Source organism: Vicia villosa, linkage group LG5, assembly GCF_029867415.1.
Source record: "Vicia villosa cultivar HV-30 ecotype Madison, WI linkage group LG5, Vvil1.0, whole genome shotgun sequence".
NCBI lineage: Eukaryota > Viridiplantae > Streptophyta > Magnoliopsida > Fabales > Fabaceae > Vicia > Vicia villosa.
Window position 1 is genome coordinate 140156192 of NC_081184.1, and position 25338 is coordinate 140181529.

General features: G+C 32.9%; 3 protein-coding genes and 1 non-coding gene across 9 annotated transcripts; 2 read left to right on the forward strand and 2 right to left on the reverse strand.

The window, feature by feature from the left end:
- Positions 1 to 3564: 3564 nt before the first annotated feature.
- Positions 3565 to 8986, forward strand: LOC131607551 (kinesin-like protein KIN-14D). 3 transcript variants are annotated; one of them, XM_058879544.1, is made up of 17 exons: positions 3565 to 3704; positions 3887 to 3941; positions 4034 to 4228; positions 4332 to 4455; positions 4847 to 4956; positions 5046 to 5222; positions 5559 to 5768; positions 5875 to 5949; positions 6122 to 6268; positions 6366 to 6501; positions 6604 to 6716; positions 7235 to 7396; positions 7474 to 7691; positions 7944 to 8025; positions 8104 to 8208; positions 8303 to 8407; positions 8538 to 8986. In XM_058879544.1, the coding sequence occupies exons 2-17, from the start codon at positions 3897 to 3899 to the stop codon at positions 8685 to 8687; spliced, it is 2154 nt and encodes a 717-aa protein (XP_058735527.1). In that variant the 5' UTR covers positions 3565 to 3704; positions 3887 to 3896; the 3' UTR covers positions 8688 to 8986. The 3 variants fall into 3 exon arrangements, with proteins under 3 accessions (XP_058735527.1, XP_058735529.1, XP_058735528.1); XM_058879546.1 differs by having other exon boundaries at positions 6607 to 6716; XM_058879545.1 differs by having other exon boundaries at positions 3581 to 3704; positions 3897 to 3941.
- A 1907-nt stretch (positions 8987 to 10893) lies between these two features.
- Positions 10894 to 16622, reverse strand: LOC131602779 (F-box/LRR-repeat protein At4g14103-like). 4 transcript variants are annotated; one of them, XM_058874965.1, is made up of 5 exons: positions 16434 to 16622; positions 15409 to 16251; positions 14921 to 15159; positions 11967 to 12048; positions 10894 to 11684 (listed from the first exon to the last, which is right to left on the reverse strand). In XM_058874965.1, exons 2-5 carry the CDS (start codon positions 16231 to 16233, stop codon positions 11484 to 11486), a joined length of 1347 nt encoding a protein of 448 aa, XP_058730948.1. In that variant the 5' UTR covers positions 16234 to 16251; positions 16434 to 16622; the 3' UTR covers positions 10894 to 11483. The 4 variants fall into 4 exon arrangements, with proteins under 4 accessions (XP_058730948.1, XP_058730946.1, XP_058730950.1 ...); XM_058874963.1 differs by having other exon boundaries at positions 10899 to 11684; positions 15292 to 16251; XM_058874967.1 differs by having other exon boundaries at positions 11531 to 11715; positions 15292 to 16251.
- Positions 16623 to 22340: 5718 nt separating this feature from the next.
- TRNAG-GCC (transfer RNA glycine (anticodon GCC)) lies at positions 22341 to 22411 on the reverse strand. The gene has a single exon. It is a non-coding gene; the product is annotated as a tRNA-Gly (tRNA).
- Positions 22412 to 23202: 791 nt separating this feature from the next.
- On the forward strand, positions 23203 to 24761 carry LOC131605598 (F-box/LRR-repeat protein 13-like). Its single transcript, XM_058877936.1, has 3 exons — positions 23203 to 24141; positions 24257 to 24559; positions 24678 to 24761. The coding sequence occupies exons 1-3, from the start codon at positions 23203 to 23205 to the stop codon at positions 24759 to 24761; spliced, it is 1326 nt and encodes a 441-aa protein (XP_058733919.1).
- Positions 24762 to 25338: the final 577 nt, after the last annotated feature.

A 25338-nucleotide genomic window follows, 5' to 3' on the forward strand; every position in this document is an offset into this window, starting at 1 on the left:
TCACACTCCCCGTCTCTTCTGATTCCACCTCCATTAACCCTAAGTGCTCGTCATCCTTAGTTCTTCAACGGCGGCCCCGTCGTTCCCCTCGCTCCGATAGAAGGTACGATACCGTTATTGCATCTCTTCATTCCTCATTTCGCTATGATTCTTCTGTAATTCTTTAAACTTAAACTTAAACTTATTGACCGAATATACTCAACTTGTAACCTATCAATATTATCACATGTCAACAACACAACCCACAATATTATCTAAGTGACGATCTCTCAGACACCTAAATAACACATGAGAAATCTGAGCTTCCCGTAAATGTCGATCTCTCAGACAAACACGACCACTCAGACGCATTAAGCACTGACACTAAGTGATTATCAACCTAATTCATCTCTGCAATTAAGTTAATAGAAAATCATCCTAGATAAGCATTAGAGCCCTACATCTCTATAGCAACTCAAACACATAGCAACAAAGCAACAATCTAAGACAATAATCCATAAAAATATGAAAGCAAGCTTTATATAACATAATAGTCAACAAATATACATGAGATCAAAGTATATACATAACAAAACTCACAAAAGAAACTACAAAGAGAAGAAATGGAGAAAAACCCAAAAATCTCCCGGTTTGTCGGCTCCGATTGATGAAGAATTCAACCCCGGATCATCCATTTGACAACTCCAATGTGTTTTCTAGCACCATTCCACTCAAAAAATGCTATTGGATGGATTGGAGCTCTAAAATATCCAACCATACTTGAAAAAATGATTTCCAACAGCTTCATTGCGTTTTTTGCCGACACTGATTCGCCCAGCGACTAAAATGGTTTGCCCGGCGACTCCAGGCAGTAGCAAATCACATTTTTGGGCCATCCGGGCTCGCCCGGCGAGCCTAATCCTTCGCCCGGCGAGTGACACCAGTAGCAGAAAAATTATGCACTGTTTCGGCCATAACTTGAGAACCGTAACTCCGATTTGCGCCCGGTTCGAAGCGTTAGAAAGCTTATCCAATGATCTATCTAATAATGAATGAATGGAGACCAAATTGATGATTTTTATCATCCTTATTTTGAGCCTTAACCGCCGAATGAATTGATTCCGCCGCTCAAAATTGCGCGTTTGAAGCCGTGTCTTCGACACTTTATTGCTCATGGCCCAAATACGCAAGAATACCTACAAAAAGAGTAGAAAACTATCAAAAAGTATAAAAGTGTATGAAAATATATCTATTCACAAAGTATACGTATTTATGCACAAAACGGGGAATTATTCAACGGTATTAACAAAAAGTATCGATAAGTGCCACTATTTACACACACAAAATAACGACTTTCTGGCACTCAACAAAACCTCGGGAGGAGTATGACTGCCACTCGTTCCTTCATAATCGGGCGAAAGAGTCATATGTCCTTGATATCGGTTGCGAGCTAGTGATCTCAGGGCCTCTCCCTGTGGCGCATCAGTGCCATCAGAGAATGACTTTGGTGTGGTGGTTTGGTTGCCCCGGGTGGGTGTGTCCCATAGAGTGCTGTCCCTCGGTGGAGCGTATTATGGATTCTCTTCATTTCTTAGCATCATATCAACCAAGAACTCTAAATTTTGCTGGTGTACTAGGTTAAAATCGTTGTTCAGAAAGTCGGTGACTCCCTATATTCTAAAATTTGCTTGTAGCATCTAAAGATTTGAGAATATTTTTTATCCAGAAACAACAAATTGTGAAGTAGGTCAAATCGTCATCCCTAAATGCAATGTTTTAAAAATCGGAACGAACCGGGCGATCAGACCGGTCAGACAAGGAACCGGAAGGGTCACCGGTCTGGTCTGATTGCTAGACCAGATATGTTATTGAACCGGTGAGAACCGCCCAAAACCGGAAAAATCCGGTGAACCTGCGGTTTTGAAAAACCGGTGGTTCAAATGCATACTTTTTTTTCCACACAAAACGACACCGTTTTCATGATTTTTTTATAAAAAGATATAATTAAAGTATAATTAGAATTTATTCAAACCTTATTTGGAACAACTTTTCTCTGTTTGCAATTAATCTTAGTTTAAAAATTATTTAAATTTATATTTTGTATTATTTTGTTGTGAGTGATGATTATAGGATTTAATGGAAATTCACTGACAATGTAAAAGAGTTTTACACTGTCAGTGAAATCCAAACCGTTAAATTTTATTAAATTTTGACTTTTTCTTTAAATTAAATATAAAGTATTTATTTTTAAGGGTTGTGATGCACTGACCGTGTAAAAAAATTTACAATGACAGTGCACTTCCTTTAATTATATTTAGAATTTGAATGTAAAAAATAAACATGTGAAATTATGATATTTTAAAATTGTAAAATTTTATAGGTGTTGTGATATTTTTTAGAGACTAAGTCATTCGGTTCGACCGATTTAATAAATATATAGTATTGCAATAGAGACCGGTTTATTCAACCAAGTTATCCGGTTTAATTCAATTTAATAATGTGGTTCGACTAATGACCCAATGGTTCAACCAATGAACCAGTGACCCAGTACCTTCACTGGTTTGATGATCGATCCGGTTTTTAAAACACTGCCTAAATGTATTAAACTAAATTGAAACAAAAATTCAAAAATAAATAAAGATAAAATATTAGTATCAAAGATAGTATTTAAATTTTTTTTATCAAGAGTAGGAATCTCTGTACCAGTATTAAATATAACTAGACGTTCACCCGTGCGATCCACGAATAAATTTAATTTAATTATTATTAATAAATATTTTAAAATATATTGGTATTAACTTTTTAGATTGAAAAATTAATTGTTAATATTTAATAAAATTGAAAACTGAAAATCAAAGATAAGACATATATTATTAAAGAAATAATGTATGAGGAAATAAACTCTAAAATCACATTAGTAAAATATAAAAATAAAAACAAAGGAAAGGATTAAGAAAAAAAAACTATAATACAAAAGGTAAAGTATAGAAAAATTTATTTTGAAAATGAGAAAAAAGGCAAGTATACTGAGAAAGAAGAGTGCAAGTCATGATAACCATGGAAATCAAAAAAAATGAAGAGCTAAACTAAATTGAAACAAAAATTAAAAAATAAATAAAGATAAAATATTAGTATTAAAGATAGTATTTAAATTTTTGGCAAAATATCATTTTTTGTCCTTAACTTTACTTCGGGGTCCATTTTGGTCCCTTAATTTTTAAAATGTTCGAATAGACTCCTTATCTATTAAAAAGGTGGCACATTAGTCATTTGCGTGAATTTGATGAAAATGAACGTTAAATAGTGTGTGTGGCGTCTGATGTGGCCATGTTTTACACGCATGGCAGGTTACGTGGCATATTTAATCACCAAAATCTATAAAATTATAAAACTCAAGACACGAAAAAAAAGGGTATTTTGATGAATAGTATCTATACCAATATTAAGTTTAATTAATAATACAATCATTTGAAAGAAAAAAAAAAAAAATTGATAATACAACTATTTAGCGTCATTTTCGTAAATAATGAAATTTTAAAACTTTTAATATAAAAAAAGACCGTTGGATTCAAAATCCCATTTCGAAAAACACTGCAGCATTATTGAAGTCACAATCCCCAAATTCACACTCCCGTCTCTTCTGATTCCACCTCTATTAACCCTAAGTGCTCGTCATCCTCAGTTCTCCAACGGCGGCCCCGTCGTTCCCCTCGCTCCGATAGAAGGTACGATACCGTTACTGCATCTCTTGATTCCTCATTTCGTTATGATTCTTCTGTAATTCTTTATGTAGATTATATAATTGATGAATCATATTCAATTTAAAGAATAATTGAACTTCTAAGAAATTCTCCCCAATTACAAATCCATAAGCTTAATTTTGATTTTTGAATATATACGCTTAAAGAATTTTACAGATGGCTCCTCGGAACCAGAATAGGCCTCCGCGGAATCACCCCGATGTAAGCCATTTCTCAATTTTTTATTTTCAACTCAAGCGCTGAATTATTCGGTTTGCGGATTGAAGAGTGTTTTTAACTGTTTCTGGTTTTAGAAAAAGGATAGTGCTGAAGAAATTGAAGGTGAAAAGATGGGAAGAGCCAGGGCGCCTTTAACTGCGGTGGTGAACAATGCCAGTACCAGTAACACAGAGGGAATGGAATCTAACACGATTGAGTTCACAAAAGAGGATGTAGAGGCATTGCTCAATGAGAAGATGAAAAAGGGGATGACTCCCCTTGATTACAAGGTTTTGTGATTTTACTTAACTTTTCTTATCTGATCTTTAATTTAAGAAAATTGTTTTTGTTTATGGAGCTTATTTGGGTTTTGAATGTTTTTTTTTTGTGCAGAAAAAAATGGATCAAATGGTGGATCTTATTAAGCGGCTTAAGCTTTGTGTTCGATGGTGCTTCAATGAAAATGAAAAACTTCATTCTGAAGTAGAGTCTGCTGTTAAAAAGTGCTGTGATACCGGTATTTCCTTGCTTCTGTCTTTTGCGGTTGATGAAATTGTGTTGAGATGTTTTCTTTCAAAATACCTAAATTATGATTGACGACTAGGTTGCTGCATTTTCTGTCTCTCCCTACTTATGTGGGTTAGGGGAAAAAAGGCTGATATTCATTATTGTATAATGTGTTACTAGAAATTGTGAATGGATTAAGATTGTGAATGAATTAAGATGAAGAGAGTTACTGATTAAAGTTATGTAGGGATTGTGTAAATAGTAAAGATTTGTAAATGATTAAGAAACCTTGTTTTATCTTGTTCATCATCCCTAAAAGTATTTATTATCTTTGGATTCAAACAAAAGAATTGAAGACAGGATAATGATTATCTAATCATTACACATTGCTATATTCTCAGAGATTGAGATGGAGAATAAGACTGAGGAGCTGAGTGATACTATATCCAATATGAGAAACATGATTTCTTCCTTAGAAGAGATAAATGCAAAGGAAAAGTCGGAAAAGTTGGTAAGTTTCTATGCTAGCATAGTGATATATCTCTCAAGTGATGTTTATATGTTACCTGATGGTGTGATTTTTGGTGGGTTGACAACTAGGTAGCAATTGATGATAAAATGAAACTACAACAGTGCAATAGTAATCTTCAATTAGATCTTAAATCAGCTAATGAGGCTTATAGACGACTTGACACGGAGAAAACAATCATTGTTGAGAGCCTTAATGCTACAAAAGATCTTAATAAGGAATTGCAGGATCGATTGAAATCTCTTAAAGTAAGTCGTTTCAAACTTCCAATTTGTTCTATGGCATCAACATTTTAAAACCCTCCAAATCAAGAAAATGTAGGTGGTAAACCTTTCGCTGCTTTGTTAAAGAATGAATAGACGGGAATAGCTGGAAAATGCTAGGCATTGCTAGTTTGTATATTCATTGCTAGTTCTCCTTTTCAAGCCCTGAATTCGATTTGTTTAATAATTCGCACAAGTAATATTATTACGGAGAGGAGATGACCAATATTGCTATCATTTTGTATTCAATCCCCTTTACCCATTTTTGTTGCAAGCCTCTTATTTTTATGTGTTGCATTGCTCCGTTTTTTTCTCTTTCAGGATTCACACAGTGAAGCTATAAAGAAGAAAGAAATGTTAGCAAACGAAGTTATATGTCTCCGTGAAGAACTTAAAAAAATAATGGATGATCGTGATCGCCTACAAGGACAACTAAATGCTATAATGTTAGAACGAGAAAAATACATAAAATTTAAATATGAAACATTTTCAAAATTGGATAAATTGGCAAGTAAAACAGAGGCACTAGAGGTTGGTTGTTTTATTTTGTCATCGTATTTGATAATATCATTTTTTTTTAATTATTTGTGCACTCTCGTGTTCATTAGATTTATACAATAATGTGTTTTCTTTACAGAATACTTGTTCCTCTCAAAAGGAGAAAATTACTTTACTGGAGAAAAAGTTATGCGATGAAAGGGAGAAACTAGAGGTAATCCAATTATGTTTTATTTTTAATACGGAATGCTTATTAACCATTATTAAAAATTTCTTGAAAATAAATGATTAAATGGTTTGTGATGATTTTTGCTTTTAAAGATTAGTGCATCTATGATAACTAGAAGTCCAAAACTGACACTAACTTATATTTTCTTTCTGGCTAGATGGCTGATTTATCTGCTTTGAAAACAAAAGAAATGTTTGAAGAGAAACAAAGTATCATTCGTGAACTACAAGATCAGTTGGCAGATAAAGAATTTCAAATAGTTGAAGGGGAAAAGTTAAGAAAAAAACTGCACAACACTATATTGGTAGTGTTCCTTTCTTTTTACTTTTTAGATTATCTAAATCTTCTTTTTAACGGTAAGACATTATTGAGCTAAGACATCAAGTTATTTCTATTTCTAGGAGCTGAAAGGAAATATTCGTGTGTTTTGTCGTGTGCGTCCTTTACTACGGGAGGATCGTTCCGAAACAGACATGGTTGTTTCTTATCCAACGTCAATAGAAATGCTTGGCCGGGGCATTGAGTTAGGTCAAAATGGTACAACACATATTTACCCCTACTCCAGTCCTATTGTTTTCTACATGTTTAATGTAATTTTATGCTTAGTCAAATATCACAATTTAGTCCTTCAACAATTAGCAGGACAGAAACACCTTTTTACATTTGACAAGGTGTTTAATCATGATGCCTCTCAGCATGATGTTTTCACTGAAATATCACAACTGGTGCAAAGTGCGCTTGATGGTTACAAGGTATTTCAATATTGCCTCCTTTTGATTCATAATGTCACGCATATTATATTTGAGATCCTACAAAAAACAGTTTGAGTGCTCTTGTCAGTTGTCACTTGTAGCACGTCTAAATTATATGATTATTGAATATGTAGTAGTAATTTATTGATTTAATGTATAACATGATTGTTGATATGATCATCAATTACTTTAATTTTATTATGTTAATGTGGCCTGCATTTCTATCTTCAAAAGCCTTACATTTATAAAAAGCTCTACCATCAACATTTAAAGTACACAGTCTTTAGATTTGTTTATATTTCCGATTTCCTATGAACCTTGGCATGATATTTTGTTTAAATAGTAGACTTTATTTGAATACCTCCAACTTTCTTGTGTTTGATATCTTAGACATGGCTTTGGACAGCAAGGAATTCAGTTTATTTCTTGAAAAAACATTTATCTGTCATTACGTTTTCCTGTTGTTTTGTGTTGGGTATAAATTATGATCTAAGAGAGATCACTGTTTGTTATTCTAGGTATGCATTTTTGCTTATGGACAGACGGGTTCAGGAAAAACCTACACAATGGTGGGTAGACCTGACGCTCCAGATCTGAAAGGAATGATTCCACTTTCTTTAGAACAAATATTCCAGACAAGTCAGTCTCTTAAAGACCAGGGCTGGAATTACAAAATGCAGGTTGGTATACTACATTCAGATTTTCATATTGTCACATAAATGTTAGCTTAACCCGGTTTCTGTATTCATATTTCTAGGTATCAGTATTGGAAATATATAACGAGACCATCAAAGATTTGTTATCAAATCGGTCAAGTGGGTTTGACCAAACACGAGCAGAAAATAGCGTTCACGGAAAACAATATTCTATTAGACATGACAAAAATGGAAACACGCATGTTTTGGACCTCACAATTGTCGATGTTTGTAGTCCTGCTGAAATTTCCTCCCTTTTGCAAAAGGCTGCCCAAATCAGGTATTATTGTGTTTGGTCTATATTAGGACCCTTCAACATTGTAGATGAATGAATGCATCTTTTCATCCTAAGGAATCAACATTTTCATGAATATTATTTCCTTTTAACAGATCACTTTTTGAAGTTATCGAGTTTATTTTTCTTATAAAACACAATATGCTCTTGTACTTGGTCACTACTAGAATATAAATATAGCTTGAGTTTATTTATGAAATATGAAAAGATGAAATTGTTACCCTCTTTGGTCATTAGGTCAATGGGAAGAACGCAAATGAATGAACAATCATCTAGAAGCCACTTTGTCGTTACTCTGCGAATATGTGGTATAAATGAGGTACATTTTTTCACAAATTTTTTGTAACAACTTAAGCCTAATTATTTATTTCATAATCCACTTATTTCAATTTTGAAGAACACTGAACAACAAGTACAAGGTGTCTTAAACCTTATTGATTTGGCGGGAAGTGAAAGACTTTCAAGGAGTGGAGCTACTGGGGACCGTTTGAAGGAAGCTCAGGTTTCTATTTGACTTGCATCATTATGATCTTTGAGCTCTTGGGGAGTGATTCAACCTTTAATAAACTAGTTAATTTCATTGTTATCATATTCAGGCTATTAACCAAAGTCTCTCCTCTTTGAGCAATGTTATATTTGCTTTGGCAAAGAAAGAAGATCATGTACCTTTTAGGGATTCAAAACTCACACACCTACTCCAGGTATAGCAGAACTCGTATAATTTTGCAGTATTAATGAATTGATCTGTCTACTCTTATTAATTTTATCACTTTTCAATATGGTTTTACTTGTTATTTAATGCTCACATAATCAATATTATATGGATGACAGCCATCTCTTGAAGGGGATTCCAAAACTTTGATGTTCGTCAACATCTCACCTGATCAATCTTCAATTGACGAGTCACTTTGCTCTCTTCGGTTTGCTGCTAGAGTGAATGCTGTGAAATTGGGGTCTCAAAGCTTAAGACCTAAGCATTAAACATACTCATGGTGTTTAGAATCTTGGTTGAGTTTAAGAATATTTATTGTGTAATGACAACAAAACAAGGGATGATAATGCTAGCAATATTGGCTAAAATCTTTTAAACAATGCTAGCAATACAATTTTTTTTAACATGGTTATAGATTTGTTTTAAACCATACGTATACAGAGTTTTGTATGGTGTGGAGGTATCAAACCACTTTCTATATTGAAAGAGAAAATTTGTAATTTGTAATTTTCGTTTACATCCCTTTAGAATTGTAATCTAATTAAGATATATTAAAGGTGTGAAAAAAATTTCGTAAGTATCATTCAAATGATAAAGAAAAATCTGCAAAGTTATTTGGATTAGCATGCACCTACAATTCTCCAGTTTTCATAGTTTAGAGCATGAGTTTTGCAGCTAAACTTTTTTATTAAAAAAAAAAGTGAAAATAGTCATTGAAGATCTTATAATATGAGCCAAATAAATTTTACACAAAGTTGGTCTGTCAAGGTCTCAATGGAATTTATTTAAAAGTTCTTATAATATTAGATATTATTTTACAACTGAGCCGATATTATTTAAACTAGTTAATTGGTTGACGAAATAATTATGACAATAACCAGTAAAAATGATTGAAGAATTTTTATATCTTTTTTGTTCCACGATTAATTTGTATTTAAGTTACCTGATCAACATTAAGAATAAAATATTATTAAAAAATAGCTAAATACCACCTATTTTTATACATTATTTTATATATTTATTGTGAATAAAAATTGTTGTATCAAATTGATTAATCATTTCTTATAAATATTTCTTTGGTTTATATTTTTTAAGAAGAAATTAAAATAATATATATGGAAATCATCAATAAAAATTCTAAAAAATATTTTCATATTCATGCTCTAAAAAAATTCTAAAATAGAGAAAGATAGTGTACATTTTGTAATAAAAAAATATAAATTCTTTCTCATAGTAAAACTTTGAAAATTCGGCGTAGCTGCCTTTATGGCAGTAAAGGCGTGGTAACTTTAGGGGTCTGTTTGGTTCAAATGAGGGGGAGGGGATGGGATTTAATGGAGGGAAGGGGAGGAGAGAGATTTTTTGTAATTATATATATGTTTGGTTCAAACGAGGGGAGGGGAGAGATTTTAAGAATAATTTACAATTTTATCCTTGTAATTTTATATAAGTGATATAATATTCAATTGTAAAAATTTCATAAATATTTTCTTGGAAATAATATTTGTATAACTGAGTGATTAAAAAGTCATAACTTATCGCATAATATTAAAAAAATTGAGTACACTTGATTCGTATTATAACTCTCAACACAAAATAAACAATGCATTGATAACAACTTTTGAATACATAAAATAAATTAAAATAAAAAACAAAAAATTATAATAGTTATAATTTTTATTAAATAAAAAAATAAAAAATAATTTGAAGGTGAAGAATAATTATAATAAGTTGATGAAAGCAATAAAGAAAAATCATAAAAAGAAAAGTAAAAACATGAAAGAAAATAACATTTTTAAAATAATAAAATAAAATTGAGGGTATTTTAGTAAATATATTAATTTAATTAATATTAAAACTCAGATCCCCTCCCGTTCCCTCCGAATCCCTCCGATTCGGGGGACCGCAAAAAATGTTATTTGGAGGGATTTTGCTCCTCTCCCCTCCTCTCCCCTCCTAAAAATTGAACCAAACACATTTCATTTTAAATATTTCCTCCCCTCCCCTCGCTCTACCTCGAACCAAACACACCCTTAGTTGATTTTAACCATTTTGTTGAAAGAGAAATTGCATAAAATATGAAAAATGGGATGAGAGAAAATGTTATGTAGAGATAGAAAGACTCAAAGGCAGCCAATCCTTACCCCCCAACAAATATGTTTCAATAAAATACCCCTTCCTATCAAGGACCACACTCTGCCCCTGCACTTGTCCCTATTTTGGGGGATAATATAATACATTAGGCGCCATATTTATTTAGTCTTAAAGAGGAAAAGGATGTAAAATATCAAATCACAATAAATTACATTTTTATTTTTAAAATACTAAAATAACATCACAAATATAAAAAAAATTAAAATACTAAAATAACGTAACAAATATAAATATTTTGATTGATTGTATGAATAAAATTGTTTTACAATAGTAACTTTAAACTCTACTATTAAGTTGTAAATCTTGTATGTGTGTGATGAGGACTCCTCAAGCAACTCGGTATAGATTTGCATTTGCCCATCTAAAAATGGTCTTGTTCCGACCACCTAACTCTTTTCACTTCTTTCGGGTTTGGAGGGGTTAGGATCCTTTCTTTTGATATATATGGAAATAACTCCAAAAACTGTGCAGAAATCAATAAACAAGATAATGATTCTTACTAGAATAAAGATTGATGCACAGAATTGAGAAAAGAATAATTCTTTGAATATCTTTTTGATTTGATGAAATGATTTGGGTGATTCTGAAACAGTGGTGGGTATATAATCTCCCGCCTTGCTTATGAAGAAGATGAGCATAAATCCAGTTAACCAAAAAAACATTTTAGTGGGTGATTTTTGTGTTACACATCTTTTGCAACGTCAACTACTAACTAACACTTGAATGGAAATGGAAAGGACTAATGTGATATTTTTTAAAATCAAAAATAGCCTCTATAAAGCAAATATTTAATAAAATTTATGCAAAAACTAACTTGATGGGTCATAATTTTATGTATACATTTTGGTGTCAAAGAACCTAGTAGAAAAACTCATTTCTGGTAGAAAAACTCATTTCTGGTGGTCTTGACATTATTGCCACAGTCCCATAGTCTGCATCTGCCGCTTCAGGGCGGCAAGGGTCTTTGACAGCATTGTCATATGCCCTTGGATGGCAGACATTTCGTCCCTTTCCCGAGATATCTCTTCATGGGCCAGTTGAATATACAGCTGCACTTGCAATACCGCTTGCTCTAACTGTTGTATCCGCTGGCGCAGGTCATCCACAACAGACTGGAATATGCAACATGTTTTGTTCAATTATCTGGAGTATGCATAAAACCTATAATAATAATAATAATAATAATAATAATAATAATAATAATAATAATAATAATAATAATAATAATAATAATAATAATAATAATACTGATAATAAAACAAACAATCATATCCAATACAGATTTGAACATATATTCTATGGAGCATTCATCACAAAACCAAAAAAAAAAATTATATATTAACAACGGTAATATCAACTATACATTAATAAGAATTTAAGCAAAAAGAGTATACCTCGCGGGAAGATGGCTGAAGAAATTGAGGAAAAATGGAAGACCCGGGAAATGGAGGCAGATGGTCAATGGAGCTGCCAAACCTAGATACAAACAACATATATACAAATCCCTAGTTAGTATAAAGTATTGCCGTTGACATCTATCCATTATATTACCTCATAAAATTGGAGCCGGACTTAACTCAACCTTACAAAACCGGTTTGTAAGGTGAGGGTTGCCCCCACTTATAAACATATGTTCAGCCCATATATCATTTGATGTGGCACTCTTAACACACCCTCAAACACTCAAAACTATTAGACGTGTGTGGATATAAATGGATTGATGGATGGTCTAATAGTAAATTGATAAATGTGGCCCAACGAATCTTGAACCAGGCTTTGATATCATCTTAAAATTGTGATTGGGCCTAGACAAACCTTACAAAATTGACATGTAAGGTGAGGATTGTTTCTACTTATAAGCACATATTCAGGTCATATATCATTCGATGTGTGTCTCCTAACATTAACAAACTTGAAAAACTCCCCAACATTACCAAACTTGAAAAAACCCCTAGAATATGAAAAGATTGTTCAGAAAGTAACATCCACAACTTCACATCAGCTCAACTTCATTATTTTGCAACTAAAAGAAAATGTATATTAATATCTACCTCTAAGGTTCTGCCTAAATGTTAAAAAAAGAGAAGTGCATTTTGACTTCATATATAATTGCATTTTGTGTTCCGATACCTACATTCCCAAACCCATCCATTAAACAAAATTATAATAGATACAAGCTGTCAACTTCACTCCTTCAATTACACCAAATTTTCTTGAACTGGTGGAGGATGTCATGCAATGATGATGGTGGTGGAGGAAAAGCTTTTTAGTTTATAATATTAAATTATTTGTTAATCATCACATTATCATAAGATAGATAAGCAAAAGATACTCCAAATTATTTTCACATATGCTAGCAAACATTGATAATGTTCCTATCAATTATCAAGTTCACAACTAATTGAAACATCTATGCTTTTCATAATCAGTCCCCATTTTGCCTATCTAGCTTTTGATGAACACACAATTTTGGGCTCCTTATTTTGTTAGAAACAAAACCATAAGAAAAAGTATGAACATGCAAGCAAAGCAACGCGCAACTCCCAACTTGGAAGAGGGCATGGTCAACTTAACAAAGGTAGGTTCAGAGGCAGTAAGCAATAATCAGGGAGAAGTTCAGGCTTTACAATGCCAAACTTGGACTGTGCTTACTGCTTGCACATGATGATTGATGAGTAGGCAGGGGAGAAGACAAAGTAAGTAGGACAAGAAACAGGGCAGTTGGGATCAGTGGTACTCAAGGCAATAGAAGGTAAAGAACAGAATGTGAGGGCTGTAGAGTAGATGCAGAGACAGATTGAGAAGAAGAGGAAGTAGAGGTTTTGATGCATGCTGCAAGAAAACCAAGGTCCGAGAGGAACGTGAGAAGGACTGCACATCTAACACGGGAGTACATGCTGTGGGAATGACACCCATAGGTATTGATTTGAACAGAGAGAACTGACTTGATGGAGACTTTTTTTTTTGGGGAAACAGATGTGGACTTGGCCCAAAAAAAGTACACAATGGACCAATATTGCAGTTTATTAGAGTTGTAACTTATAATGTCTAAACTCTTAACAAAGGGAAACAAGCCTGGCCAAAGACCTTAAGAAATATACAATTTGGAGTTTTGCAGAACAGTGTTTGTAAGGGAATTTGGGGCACTTCAGGGGATAAAAAGGTAGCTTATTATTGAGATAAATGGCAGTGTGAAAGGCACGGTTCCAAGTGAGTTTTCAAGGCTTTGATTTTCTTATTTGGTTGCAGCGCAATAAAAGTTCTATGTAGCTTGGAAACCGACAAAGTTTCAGACCTTTTTTGAAGAAATAAATTCACGTGAAGTTACTAGATACTATATCAATAAATTACACATAACAAGTATGGCTCATTGAGAACTGCACAGGGCATGGTCCCTAAAACCACATAAAAGTAATTCAAGAGGCCAAGAATAAGTTGAGGGAGATGAATGTGAAGGTAGCTTTTGAGATTCTCCCATACAACATGAAACACAAAACACCCCGCAATTATCATTGGATACTGAAATAATATGAAGTTAGAGTACATAAAATAAAACATTAGAATTTGGGTGTAAAGCCTACTGTGCCGAAATGAAAGTAAGGTAGAAGACTGTGGATACAATGTAATTCAAAGAAGCTGAGTTTATCAAAGAAACTTGAGAGCATGATTTGTAGGAGATGAAAGTAAGTTGAGTTTATTAATGTGATTAACTTAGGCAGTTGTAAATCCGCAAGTGGGCCCGCTTTCAGCAGTAAGCGGGATGAATATACCTCTGCCAGCGGTGGTAGAGAATGTGGCAGGAAAACATAGATCTCCATGAATCAGGCATTGCAAGATCTTGGTACCATTTTAGCGGTGGATATATACATCTATATGTAAATATGTGTATATGAACATACATACACACACAAACACACATACAGAGCGAGAAAGAATTTAGTGTCCAGAGATTGCTGATTCTTATTTATTAAGCTTAGGAGAGCACTGAGCTCTTATTCATACAAGGTTCTTAGAGAATCTAACTTTCTAACCAAAACTAACAACTTCACAGTATGTACCTGAACTAACTAACTTCTAACAAATACAACAGATAAAATGTGTTATATCCGGTTCATACGAATATTAGATTGAATGAATGGTATGCTATATCTCTATCAAGTTATGCTAGATACAATCTTCTTAGTATGTACATGCAACTTATTTCTCTACAGTCTACCCAAGGACTCATAATTCATCCACAGATTATTAGTTATAACCAGAGACTCATAGGGAAATAGAAACAAAGAAGGAAGCAAAAACCAAACCAGTTATAAGAATCTCTGTTTAAAGAGTTGAATGCACAACTCACCTTGAGCAATCTATGATGTCAACTTCTGCCGAAGGTGAGTTTTGAATCAAAAAGTCCACTATTCCATCAGGTATAGATGAAGATGGTTCGGATCCTGCTTTAGATTCTTTCTGTAATTTGGCAGTTCTCAGTGTCATGGATAATCCATATGAAAGTGGTTTCATTTGTACTTTAAGTGACTTCAAGTTACACAAGGAAGTGAGCTTATCCTTCAATAAATCAGGAATTAGCGAGAGAACCTGAGGAATAAGGGATGAGGGTGAGTTCGTACTAGTTTGAGGCAAGACAATTGACAAAAGTTAGAAACAAAACAAAAAAAAAATCATGTGAAGAAAGTACAAATAAAGCCACAACATTCCCAGTTAAGATACCTGAAGAGTACTTGCAGAGACCGTCAATGATTTGATATTAGCAAGCTCTAGCAGCCAGCTAAGTAAAACCAAAGGAGGCTCTGTGTAGTTTGACAACATTTCTGCATCAATATTTACCTCTTTAACAGAAGAAAGGTTGCTTCCGCAAAGTTTCTGATAAGGAGTGCCGCTAAAAGCAAACATGCAAAGACTTGGAGCAGCCAGTTCAATTTTATAAACGTCCGAAGAATGATTACGCATAGTCAAATTGACAAGTGTCTCACTTAATATGCAAAGAATTTGCGCATCTTTCACCGTACAGTTATCAATTACCAAACTATTCAACTTCTTAAAACCCGAAAAGGGCTCTGTTCGGCCTTTCTCACTAGCGCAAAATGCAAAATTCCCAAGATGCAAGCTTGTTAAAGCTGGCAAATCCAAAGATTTCGGAAACAACGTTCTCCCATAATTATGTCTCCCTTTAGGTGAAACCGAAAGCTTAAGAGACGTCAAAGTCCGACACGAAGAAATACAAGGCAGAATATGACAAATATCACCTTTCACAGACATTCCAAATCGCTGAACATTCCTAGCAAAAGCATAGTTCACAATCCTCTTAAGTAGGTGAGGCTCAATACTACCTACACGTTCAAAATCAAGAGTTTGCAGCGCAATAGAACCGTCGCGAAGCGACAAAATCTTAGAAACGAATTTGGTAAAACTCTTGAAAGTAGAAAAATCAGTAGAATGCAATACAAGAGTAGGAACACGTTTCCAAAGATTCTTCAATCTCGTGGACAAAATGCAAGTTCGAACTACTTCTTTTGCGTTCAAAAACGATAATATGTGGAGAATAACGCAATCTGGTAAATCACTAAGCTTATCTTCGGCTTCATTTTCATGCTTTAATCTCTTCGATTTGGGAAGAATCGTTGTTTCATCTTCTGGTGCTGAATTCGACATCGTTATTCAGGTAGTTACCTAGTTGAGCATAAAAACAAGCAGAGAAATGAATGATTGTGATGGAAGAAAGAGAAATTGAGAAATTATATGACGAGATTTGCGAATCCAAGCAAAGGCGAGTTGGATTGCGATGGGAGAGAAACGGTTGAGAAGAGAAAACCTAGATGAAGAAAAAGAGGAATGAAATTGATTTAGAATACCTGGTTTGAGGAGTAAGTTGCAAGTTGTGATGTGATGATTTGCATATTGAAATGAAAAGAGGAGTTGGGGGTTTGTTTGTGTTGGTGGGAGTGGAAATGGAATACCTGAGGACGAAGAATCGGTAGCATAGAAGAAGGTGTTCTTTCTACGTTTAAAAAAGGAATCGTCCTTGTGTATTGTTTATTGATTGTTTATTGATATACAATCATTTTTTATTGTCTAAAACCATCTCATTATTATATGATTTTCTTTTAAATGTATCAACTTTGACTTGTAACTTTTTGGACTTTTTTTAAGTTTGATGTCTTAAATTTTTAATCTTAGTCTATTTATTTAAAAAAATAAATAATAATATTACATATTATCACTGGCTCTCGGAGTTAAGATGCAATCTGATATCAATTCACTCTTAATAATACAAAGTATAAAAGTTAACACAGAAGATGTTCCGATTTCATTCTACTGCATGAAATCATCATCATTAAAATTTACCACATCATCAAGTTCAACGGTGATATGTCGTTAGAACGCCTCCTTTGTATGACAGGTCGACATTGAGTCAACAGTTAAGGAATGAAGATCAAAATATGCAACGACATTCGAGAACGCTAGAGATTTTGATAGTCTCCACCATTGGTGAGAACGCTTAGTGGATACCACGCAGATGGATTCCCTGCGATAGCTTCTGATCTAGCACAACCAAGTAATTGAATCTTCAACGATTGGATCTAAACACCCATGGTGGTGGAGACCCTATGACCTTCAGTGGTTCAACAACTCACTTGCATATGATAACAAAGAATGCAACCCCCCCCCCCCACTATGAAATAATAGGAGAGAAGAAATGTAGTGTGCTTCTGATAACCTTGAAAGGAAATGACATTTAAGACGCCTTCGCCCGACCCCTTTCATCTAACTGGATTCTCGGTTTTGCCAATTCGCATGGAGATAATATCGCAGTGAAGGAAATCAAACACGATCAACACTGACATGTAGGGGTTGGAATAAGCTGAGTCGAGCTAGACTTTGCCAAGCATGAACTTGGCTTTCTAAAATACTTTAAGCCTAAGTCTGGCATGTAGCCTATCATAGGCTTACTTTTAGGTCTGAGCCTGGCCTTTTTGAAAGCCTAGTTGGCCTGCAAGCCTATGCCATTTGAACATTTGTAAATAAATAATTTAATTAATTTTAAATAGACTAACAAATTAAAATATCAATGAGACTAAATATTTGTTTGCTTTGACTTATTCGAGTATACCTAGTATGCTAGCATACGTTTTGTGATACTATTTGTTTGAGAGAACTTATGAAAACAACATATCACATTGTTCATAAGATTTTTTCAGCTTACTCCCATAATTGCTTGAAGATAGCTAAGCTTTATTTTTATGTTTTAACTAAAAGTACACAATAAAATATAATAAATATTTTGTTTTCATATTTATCTAAATAGGTCGGCCTGATAGGCTTAAAAAGCTTTTTATATGGCTTGTGGCCTAGCCTTTTTAGCTAAATAGGCTTATAAAAAAGCATGTGCCTTTTCTATTTAAAAAAAAATCTAGCATGGTCTTGGCCTATGTATGCTAGACTGTATGTCCCTGTTAGTCAGTATGACATATTCCCACCTCTACTGACATGAGAAGGACATGCGTCCGCTGCGAGCACCGTCGACGTAATTCTGGGGGGGGGGGGGGGTTACAGAAGAATATGTCTACCTCCAAATTAAAGGATAAAAGAGATACTACTTGGTCGGCCATTCATAAGGCACAGTCCCGAGCGACCATCCAGAGATGGTCGGGTATCTACAATCATTAACAAACGATATTTACAGACACCGACTGCCCCGTATTGTTCTCCTGTTAGAGGCACACAAATAAAATTTGTAACGGAAGTCCAAGATACAATTATTTCCTCAATGGGAGGCAAGGATCTTCACCAAGAAGTCTAACATATAAATATGGCCACAATGGGCATAAGTGATCTTTGCTATGAAGTTCGGCGTACAATTATTGCCACAAGGATCTTCACCAGGAAGTCTAGCACATAAATATTGCCACAAGGATCTTTGCTATGAAGTTCAACATACAAATATTGCCACAATGGGCAGCAAGGATATTCACTATGAAGTCCAACATACAAATATTTAGAAGAAATGTTTCTATTGGTCATAAACACTATAAAATTGTTCACAGGTACATAATCACAATATCTTATTAGGGGGTTATAGACAATGTTACAATAATAATATTTAAGATGGACAACATTTCAAGTTCTAGGAAAGAGCAATCCTACCAGCTCTTGCAACTTGTACGACCCACGAGGGAGCTTCTAGAATAAGTGATATGGTCTCTTCCAATTAGGTTATAGTTTCCCTATTGTGCGAGTAAAACCACTTTCTTTAATACTAGGTCACCCTCTTGCATCTCTCTCGGGTTAAATTTGGAATTATACCTTTTGGCAGCTCTATGCTTGGCTGCAAATTCTAGGACATAGGCGACTTCCCTCAATTCATCTATTAGGTCTGTTGCAAACTTTAATCCAACCTTATTAGCTTGTTTGTTAAACTGGGATCGTCACAATGAAGGTATGTTGATCTTGATCGGTTGCATGGTGTCTGCTCCATACACCATGGCAAACAAAGTTTCCTTGATGATGGATATAGGGTAATGTGGTGTGACAATAATATCTCATGGAGTAACTCTGCCCACAAGCCCTTGGCATCGTCAATCTTCTTCTTAAGTCCCTAGAAAATTACTTTATCTGTTGATTATGCATGCCTATTGGCTTGCAGGTGTACGATATATACAAACTTTGTAAGCTAAATCCCTGTAAAAGTCAATGACCATAACACAAGAGAATTGAGTTCCATTGTCTTAGACAATAGTTCTTAGGAGTCTATAACTGCATATAATTTCATGCCAATAGAAACAGACAACTCTCTCAACTATGATTTTAGAAACATCTTTCGCCTCTATCTATTTGGTGAAATAATCAACCCCTACTATCAAGAATGTTAGTTGGCCTAGTGCTAGGGGGAACATTCTCTCGCATTGGTCGCACTTTTTGAAAATGGTGATGTTATCCCTCATTATAGTAACAACACTAGGGCGATCTCATGCTCGCCTAAATACCGCAAGTACGTAACATGGGCGAATCCCTTCCTATTTTATAGTTTTCCATAAATGAGGGTGTATTTGGCAGCTTGTTTTTTGGATTTTCCTCGTTTCTCCCCCGTCCAATGGAAGTTCGTCTGCGTGTAAGTAACATAATATGGGCAACATCCAGTTGGACTCGGGGACAACTTCCAAGGAGTAAATCTTGCCTGATTCAAAGTTGAGAGAGGAAAGAGTTTCCTGATATACCATTTTGTTGAACCCTGTTTCCTTTGAGGTAGAAAGCTTGGATAAAAGATATGCTCTGAAGTTTTGCTCACATGAATCATGCTCTATTTCAAAAGAAGTAAAACTAGAGGATAAACTTTGTACCTTTTGTAAATATTTCATCAACTAGGGATCTTTCTCCTGATACTGTCTAGAGACTTGATTGGCAACTAATTGGGAACCGCTCTTGGCCTTTTTAAAAGTCTATTTAATTACATATGCCAGACTCAGACTATTAAAAAGGCCTATGAAGCCTTATAGACCGGCCTATTTTTTCATATATATATTAAAAATAGTCTAAATATGCTGGCAATGTCTTAGTGATCGTATCTGTAATACCCCATTTTTGTCGCTTATTGTTTTCATCTAATGTATAGAAAAAGACAGTAAAAAAATCATTTCAACATATTTTCATTAATATTTCATCATTTCATTTTCTATCTCAATATATATATATATATATATATATATATATATATATATATATATATATATATATATATATATATATATATATATATATATATATATATATATATATATATATATGCATTTTTTTTAATTAATAGTATTTCATTCATTTAACTAAATTTTTTATTTAAATATTAACTTGAATTTAATTTAGTTTAGTTTTTAGATTGAGTTTTATTAATTTTTAAATCAAATGTTTTTGGTTATATTTTGTTTTTGGTATTGTTTTTATCTTTATTTTGTAGGGTGCAATTTTAAAAAAGAGAGGAGTTATTTGATCCAAGTTTCATTCAAGATTAAGGGGCCATTATTATTTTGTTGATCCATTTGGTCTAAAGTCAAGCCAAGTCAAAGTTGAGTCATATTTGGTATTGAAGCCATAAAAAATTGAGTTGGGACCTACAACATACCATAAAAAGTTGATATTCCACTATTAAGGTTTAAGTATTTATACTTGTTAGATATTCCACTATTAGGGTTTAAGAATTAGTACTTGTTATTGATTATGTCTCAAGTGTTGATATTGTGTCATTGGGGTTAACTCTTTTAAGCTTCAAGTGTTGATACTTATTATCAATTGATCGTAGTGATAGTATCGATAATCATACTACGATATGTTAGGGTTTGGGTTTGTGTCGCCAGGATTCAAGTGATGATATTAAAATGCTTAAGAAATTTGAAATGAACAAGATGGAGAATTAAAATCATCTCTTGACATTCAAGTTGGTTAATATTTTGATAAAATTTATATACATCAAAATATTTATAGTAAAGAGCTCTTGAGTAAATTTGATCTTGAAAACTACAAATTCACTCTATCGCATAAGGGTTATACATGTAATCTTAGAAAAGATTAGACAAATTAAAAGGTAAATCAAAGGTATACATAAATATATGTATGATAAGAATAATTCTTTATCTCAATTATTTTAAACCAAATATTATATTAAGTGTTTACTTGTATGTTCAATTTTAATCGAATTTTAGAGGATCTCACTTAAAATCTTTTAAGAGAATTTTTAAGCTTGACTTTGTTGTATAAGAAATTAATTGATTATAAGTTAGTAAGTTTTTGTAATTCTAACTAAGATAAAAATGAAGTAAAAAACACATTTCTGGATGTTTGAAGTAAAAACACATTTCTGGATGAAAATCTAATCCTTTGCTCAAGCAAACGAAAATTAAGCATTGTCTTGTCAATAGCAAAGCAGAATCTATATGGGTAACTAATTTTAGCACTCAATGTTTCTTAGATGTTCCATCCACCACTAGAGAATTACCAAATAATTTGAATATTCAAAAAGAATAATTAATAAACTTGAATTTGATCTATAAAGTGATTAGAAAAAGAGTTTTTTCAAAAAAAATAAATAAATAACACTCCGGTACCCTTGAGTTTAGATGAGTACCGGTATCCTCAACCAATCAAATCAAATGCTATAATTTTATGTCATGTCACTTATTTATTTTTATTTATTTTAAAATAAATTAACATTTAATAATAGTTTACATCAAAGATATGGATACCCATCTTGAATTCATGGGTACCAACGAATTTAAAATAAATAAATAAAAACAAAACACAACTTAGAAAAAAACATAAGATGATATTTTTGTTATGAAAAGAAAAGACATATTAGTAAGATGTTTGGTACAACACCAATTATGAATAAATGTGATTCATTAAAATACCATTGAATTTAATATTTCTAAATAGTTATTGTCATTTTTTGTGGTACTTTGATTTATATTTTATATTTTATATAAGTATAACTGATTGAGACTTTTTTTTTATCAAGTTTAAAACTTCAGTTTTAAAATATTTATTTTTTATATTTTTGAAACCTTGTAAAATTTATACTAGCTCTTCCAATGGTTGGCAATATTTATTTGAATGTATGTGTAAGAAAATATAGTTAAATTCAAATATGATATGATACTTTATATTATTCAAAAACGTTTATGTCAGTTTATATAATTTAAGCACTTTCCTTTCGTGAAATTTCAAAATGCAATACGAGAAATAAGACAGAAAAAACATGCCAAAAATAATATTGCACCAGCCGGGAATCGAACCCGGGTCTGTACTGTGGCAGGGTACTATTCTACCACTAGACCACTGGTGCTTGATGGTCTACAGTTGTAGAATTAATAATATTAAAAATAAATTTCTAATCCAATAAACTACTTTATTTAAATCTTAAAATATTTGTTATTTAAATTTTTTATTCAGAAAATTTTGTTTTTAAATTGTATTAGCTAATAATATTATACGTTCACTTATTATTCTCCATTTTTTGTTAATGATATACACAATACTTAATAAGTAATTGAAAAAAAATATAATTCTATTTCTTAACCAAATTTTGTTAACAAATGATTAGGTTTGCTTTTTAACAGTTTGGTTCAGTTGAATTTGGATGCCCTTTTATATGGTCTGGTTCAATTAGATTTTTTGATTGGATTGTAATCCTAGTGGTGTGATAATATTCTTGGGACCAATAATTACCGTGTTTGTGGACCAGCATGGGAGCATTGTGAATTGCTTTGTGACAAGATACATGAAAATCAAATAATTATTTGATTTAATTTATTTAATTTTTGTTTTGTATATTAACACGTGACTTTCAAATTGAATGCTATTTTTGAGGGCTCCTCACTAGATCCGCCCCAATAGATAAGTTACTATATTTTTGGCTCTTTAGTAAAATTTAAAATATAACACAACAAACATCTAGTAAAATAAGGAATATGGTTATACATCTTCCTCTATAAATAGGTTTTCACTCTAAATTTCAAATAAACACAACACAAACTCTATCCATACTCCACTATATTTCATTCTCTGATTTGAAACCCCTCCAAAGAATTTCTTGCTGGATATTGTTTTGTTTAGGGATTTGTCATGTTGATCCTAATGTCTAATTTAGTTCCTAAAATAATGATTCCGTTTAACAACGGAAGAGGAATGCATGATAGTGAAGAAAATCGGGATAGATTGAGTGACTTACCTGATTGTCTTCTACTTCACATTTTATCATATTTGAATTCCATACACGCTGTTCAAACTTGTATTTTGTCTACGCGATGGAGGCATCTTTGGAAACATATTCCTACGGTTAAATTGAAACATTCCACTGTGAAGTGTTTTGACAAATTCCTTTCTAAAATGTTAACTCTTCGTGATAACTCAACTGCACTGCGAGCTCTGGATCTTGATCGTCGCGGCCTTATTGAGGCTCGCCTCCTCGAAAAGATTTTAAACTATGTTTATTCTCATAATGCCCACATCCAGCAATTAGAAATAAGCGTTGTTGCTCAGAGTTATCCCATTCTGAATTGTATTTCATCGTGTAAAGCTCTTACATCTCTTAAGCTTTCACTTTACAATATAGGTAGTAAGAGTACTTACGCAGAAACATTATTTCCAAAATCTTTGAATTTGCCTTTATTGACTACCTTATATCTAGAAAATTTTACCTTTTGCGGTGGTGAAAACGGTTGCGCCGAGCCCTTTTCTATCTTTACCAAGTTGAATAGTTTGGTCATTCGTCATTCTAAAGTAAAGAAGGCTCAAATCCTCAGCATATCAAATGAGACACTTGTCGATTTAGCTATGCATTATAATTCATTCAACTTTGTAGAAATTGAGCTATCTACTCCAAGTCTATGTACATTCACTTTTCCTGATAATCTTGATCAGAAAATATGTGGAAGTGGTCTTTCGTGTGTTAAACATGTAAGTATCTATGCACCACAGAGATCATTTTCGATGAAGTATCCTTCGGTTCTATTAGGCTGGCTGCGGGAGCTTGCCAATGTAGAATCATTGAAAGTAACTTCAATTACTCTTCAGGTACCATGTCTTATTTTTCAGATTTATTTTTATTTTATTATATTAAAATTTTGTTAAAATTTATTTGATTTGCTTAAAAACTTATATTGATTCACTTTCATTTTTCATTGCCTAGATTCTCTTCTTAGTCCCTGATTTATTGGATGTTAAGCTCCATTCGTTGTGTAATTTGAAGTCATTGGATGTAGAACTAATACCTCTTCGTAGTGAACTTTTAATATTATTGATGAAAGATAATATGTTAAAGAAATTTATTACAAAGTCACATAAAGAAGTTGTTAAATTAAGAGAGGCATTTAAATTGGGCATGGAACTACCTCCTATACCTGATGGAATAGTTGATTTCTTGCTACAAAACTCGCCATCGGCACAAGTTAACATCACAACAAAGTATGAAGATCGTTTTAACCTTAAGCAGGTAGTTATTTAAAAACCATAAGGAGGCTGAGTGTTGTAAATTTTAAGAGAATATTAACTTAGATAATTTCGAATGAAACAACCATAACAAGAGTTTGTGATTGGTTGTTGCTAAACAGGTTGAAGAATCTGTAAGAGGGGAGAGGAACACCAGCTATCTTAAGCAATTTTGTGACTGCCTCATCAACTTCTGTTTTGAGTAAGCTACATGATATAGCATCTCAGTTTCAAAAGAAAGGGTGCAGGTGCTGCCATTATAAGTTGTTGGATATAATGTTCAACAAAAATAATGAAATTGAAATACAGAAAATGAATGTGTTTCTATGTGACGTTTTGAATTTTATAGTGATGTTATTATTCCTTTTATTTCACCTTTATTGAATATCTTATTTGTAAAATTTGTTACTAGATTATGATAGGTTATAACTAGAAATAATATTAATAAAAGTGGTGATTTTAGTTATTTGAGTCATACTTACTTATCCATATTTTTGTTCTGTAATTGATGATACACATAACAATAGTGTATAAGTTTCACATAGAAACCAATTTCTTTTCGATATAAAGATAACAATCATATGGAATCCGTATCGGGTATGTTTGGTTAAGAAAAATTGATGCAAAACCAGATGCAAAATTTCATTGGCCATCTAGAAGTAAATTAGTAATATCATGATAAAATTATTTTTTATTGATAATATTAACAAGTAAAGCTATTTAAAAAAAAGTAGAGCCAACATGTTTTAATTCATGGAGATTGACCATTCCACACTTTACCTC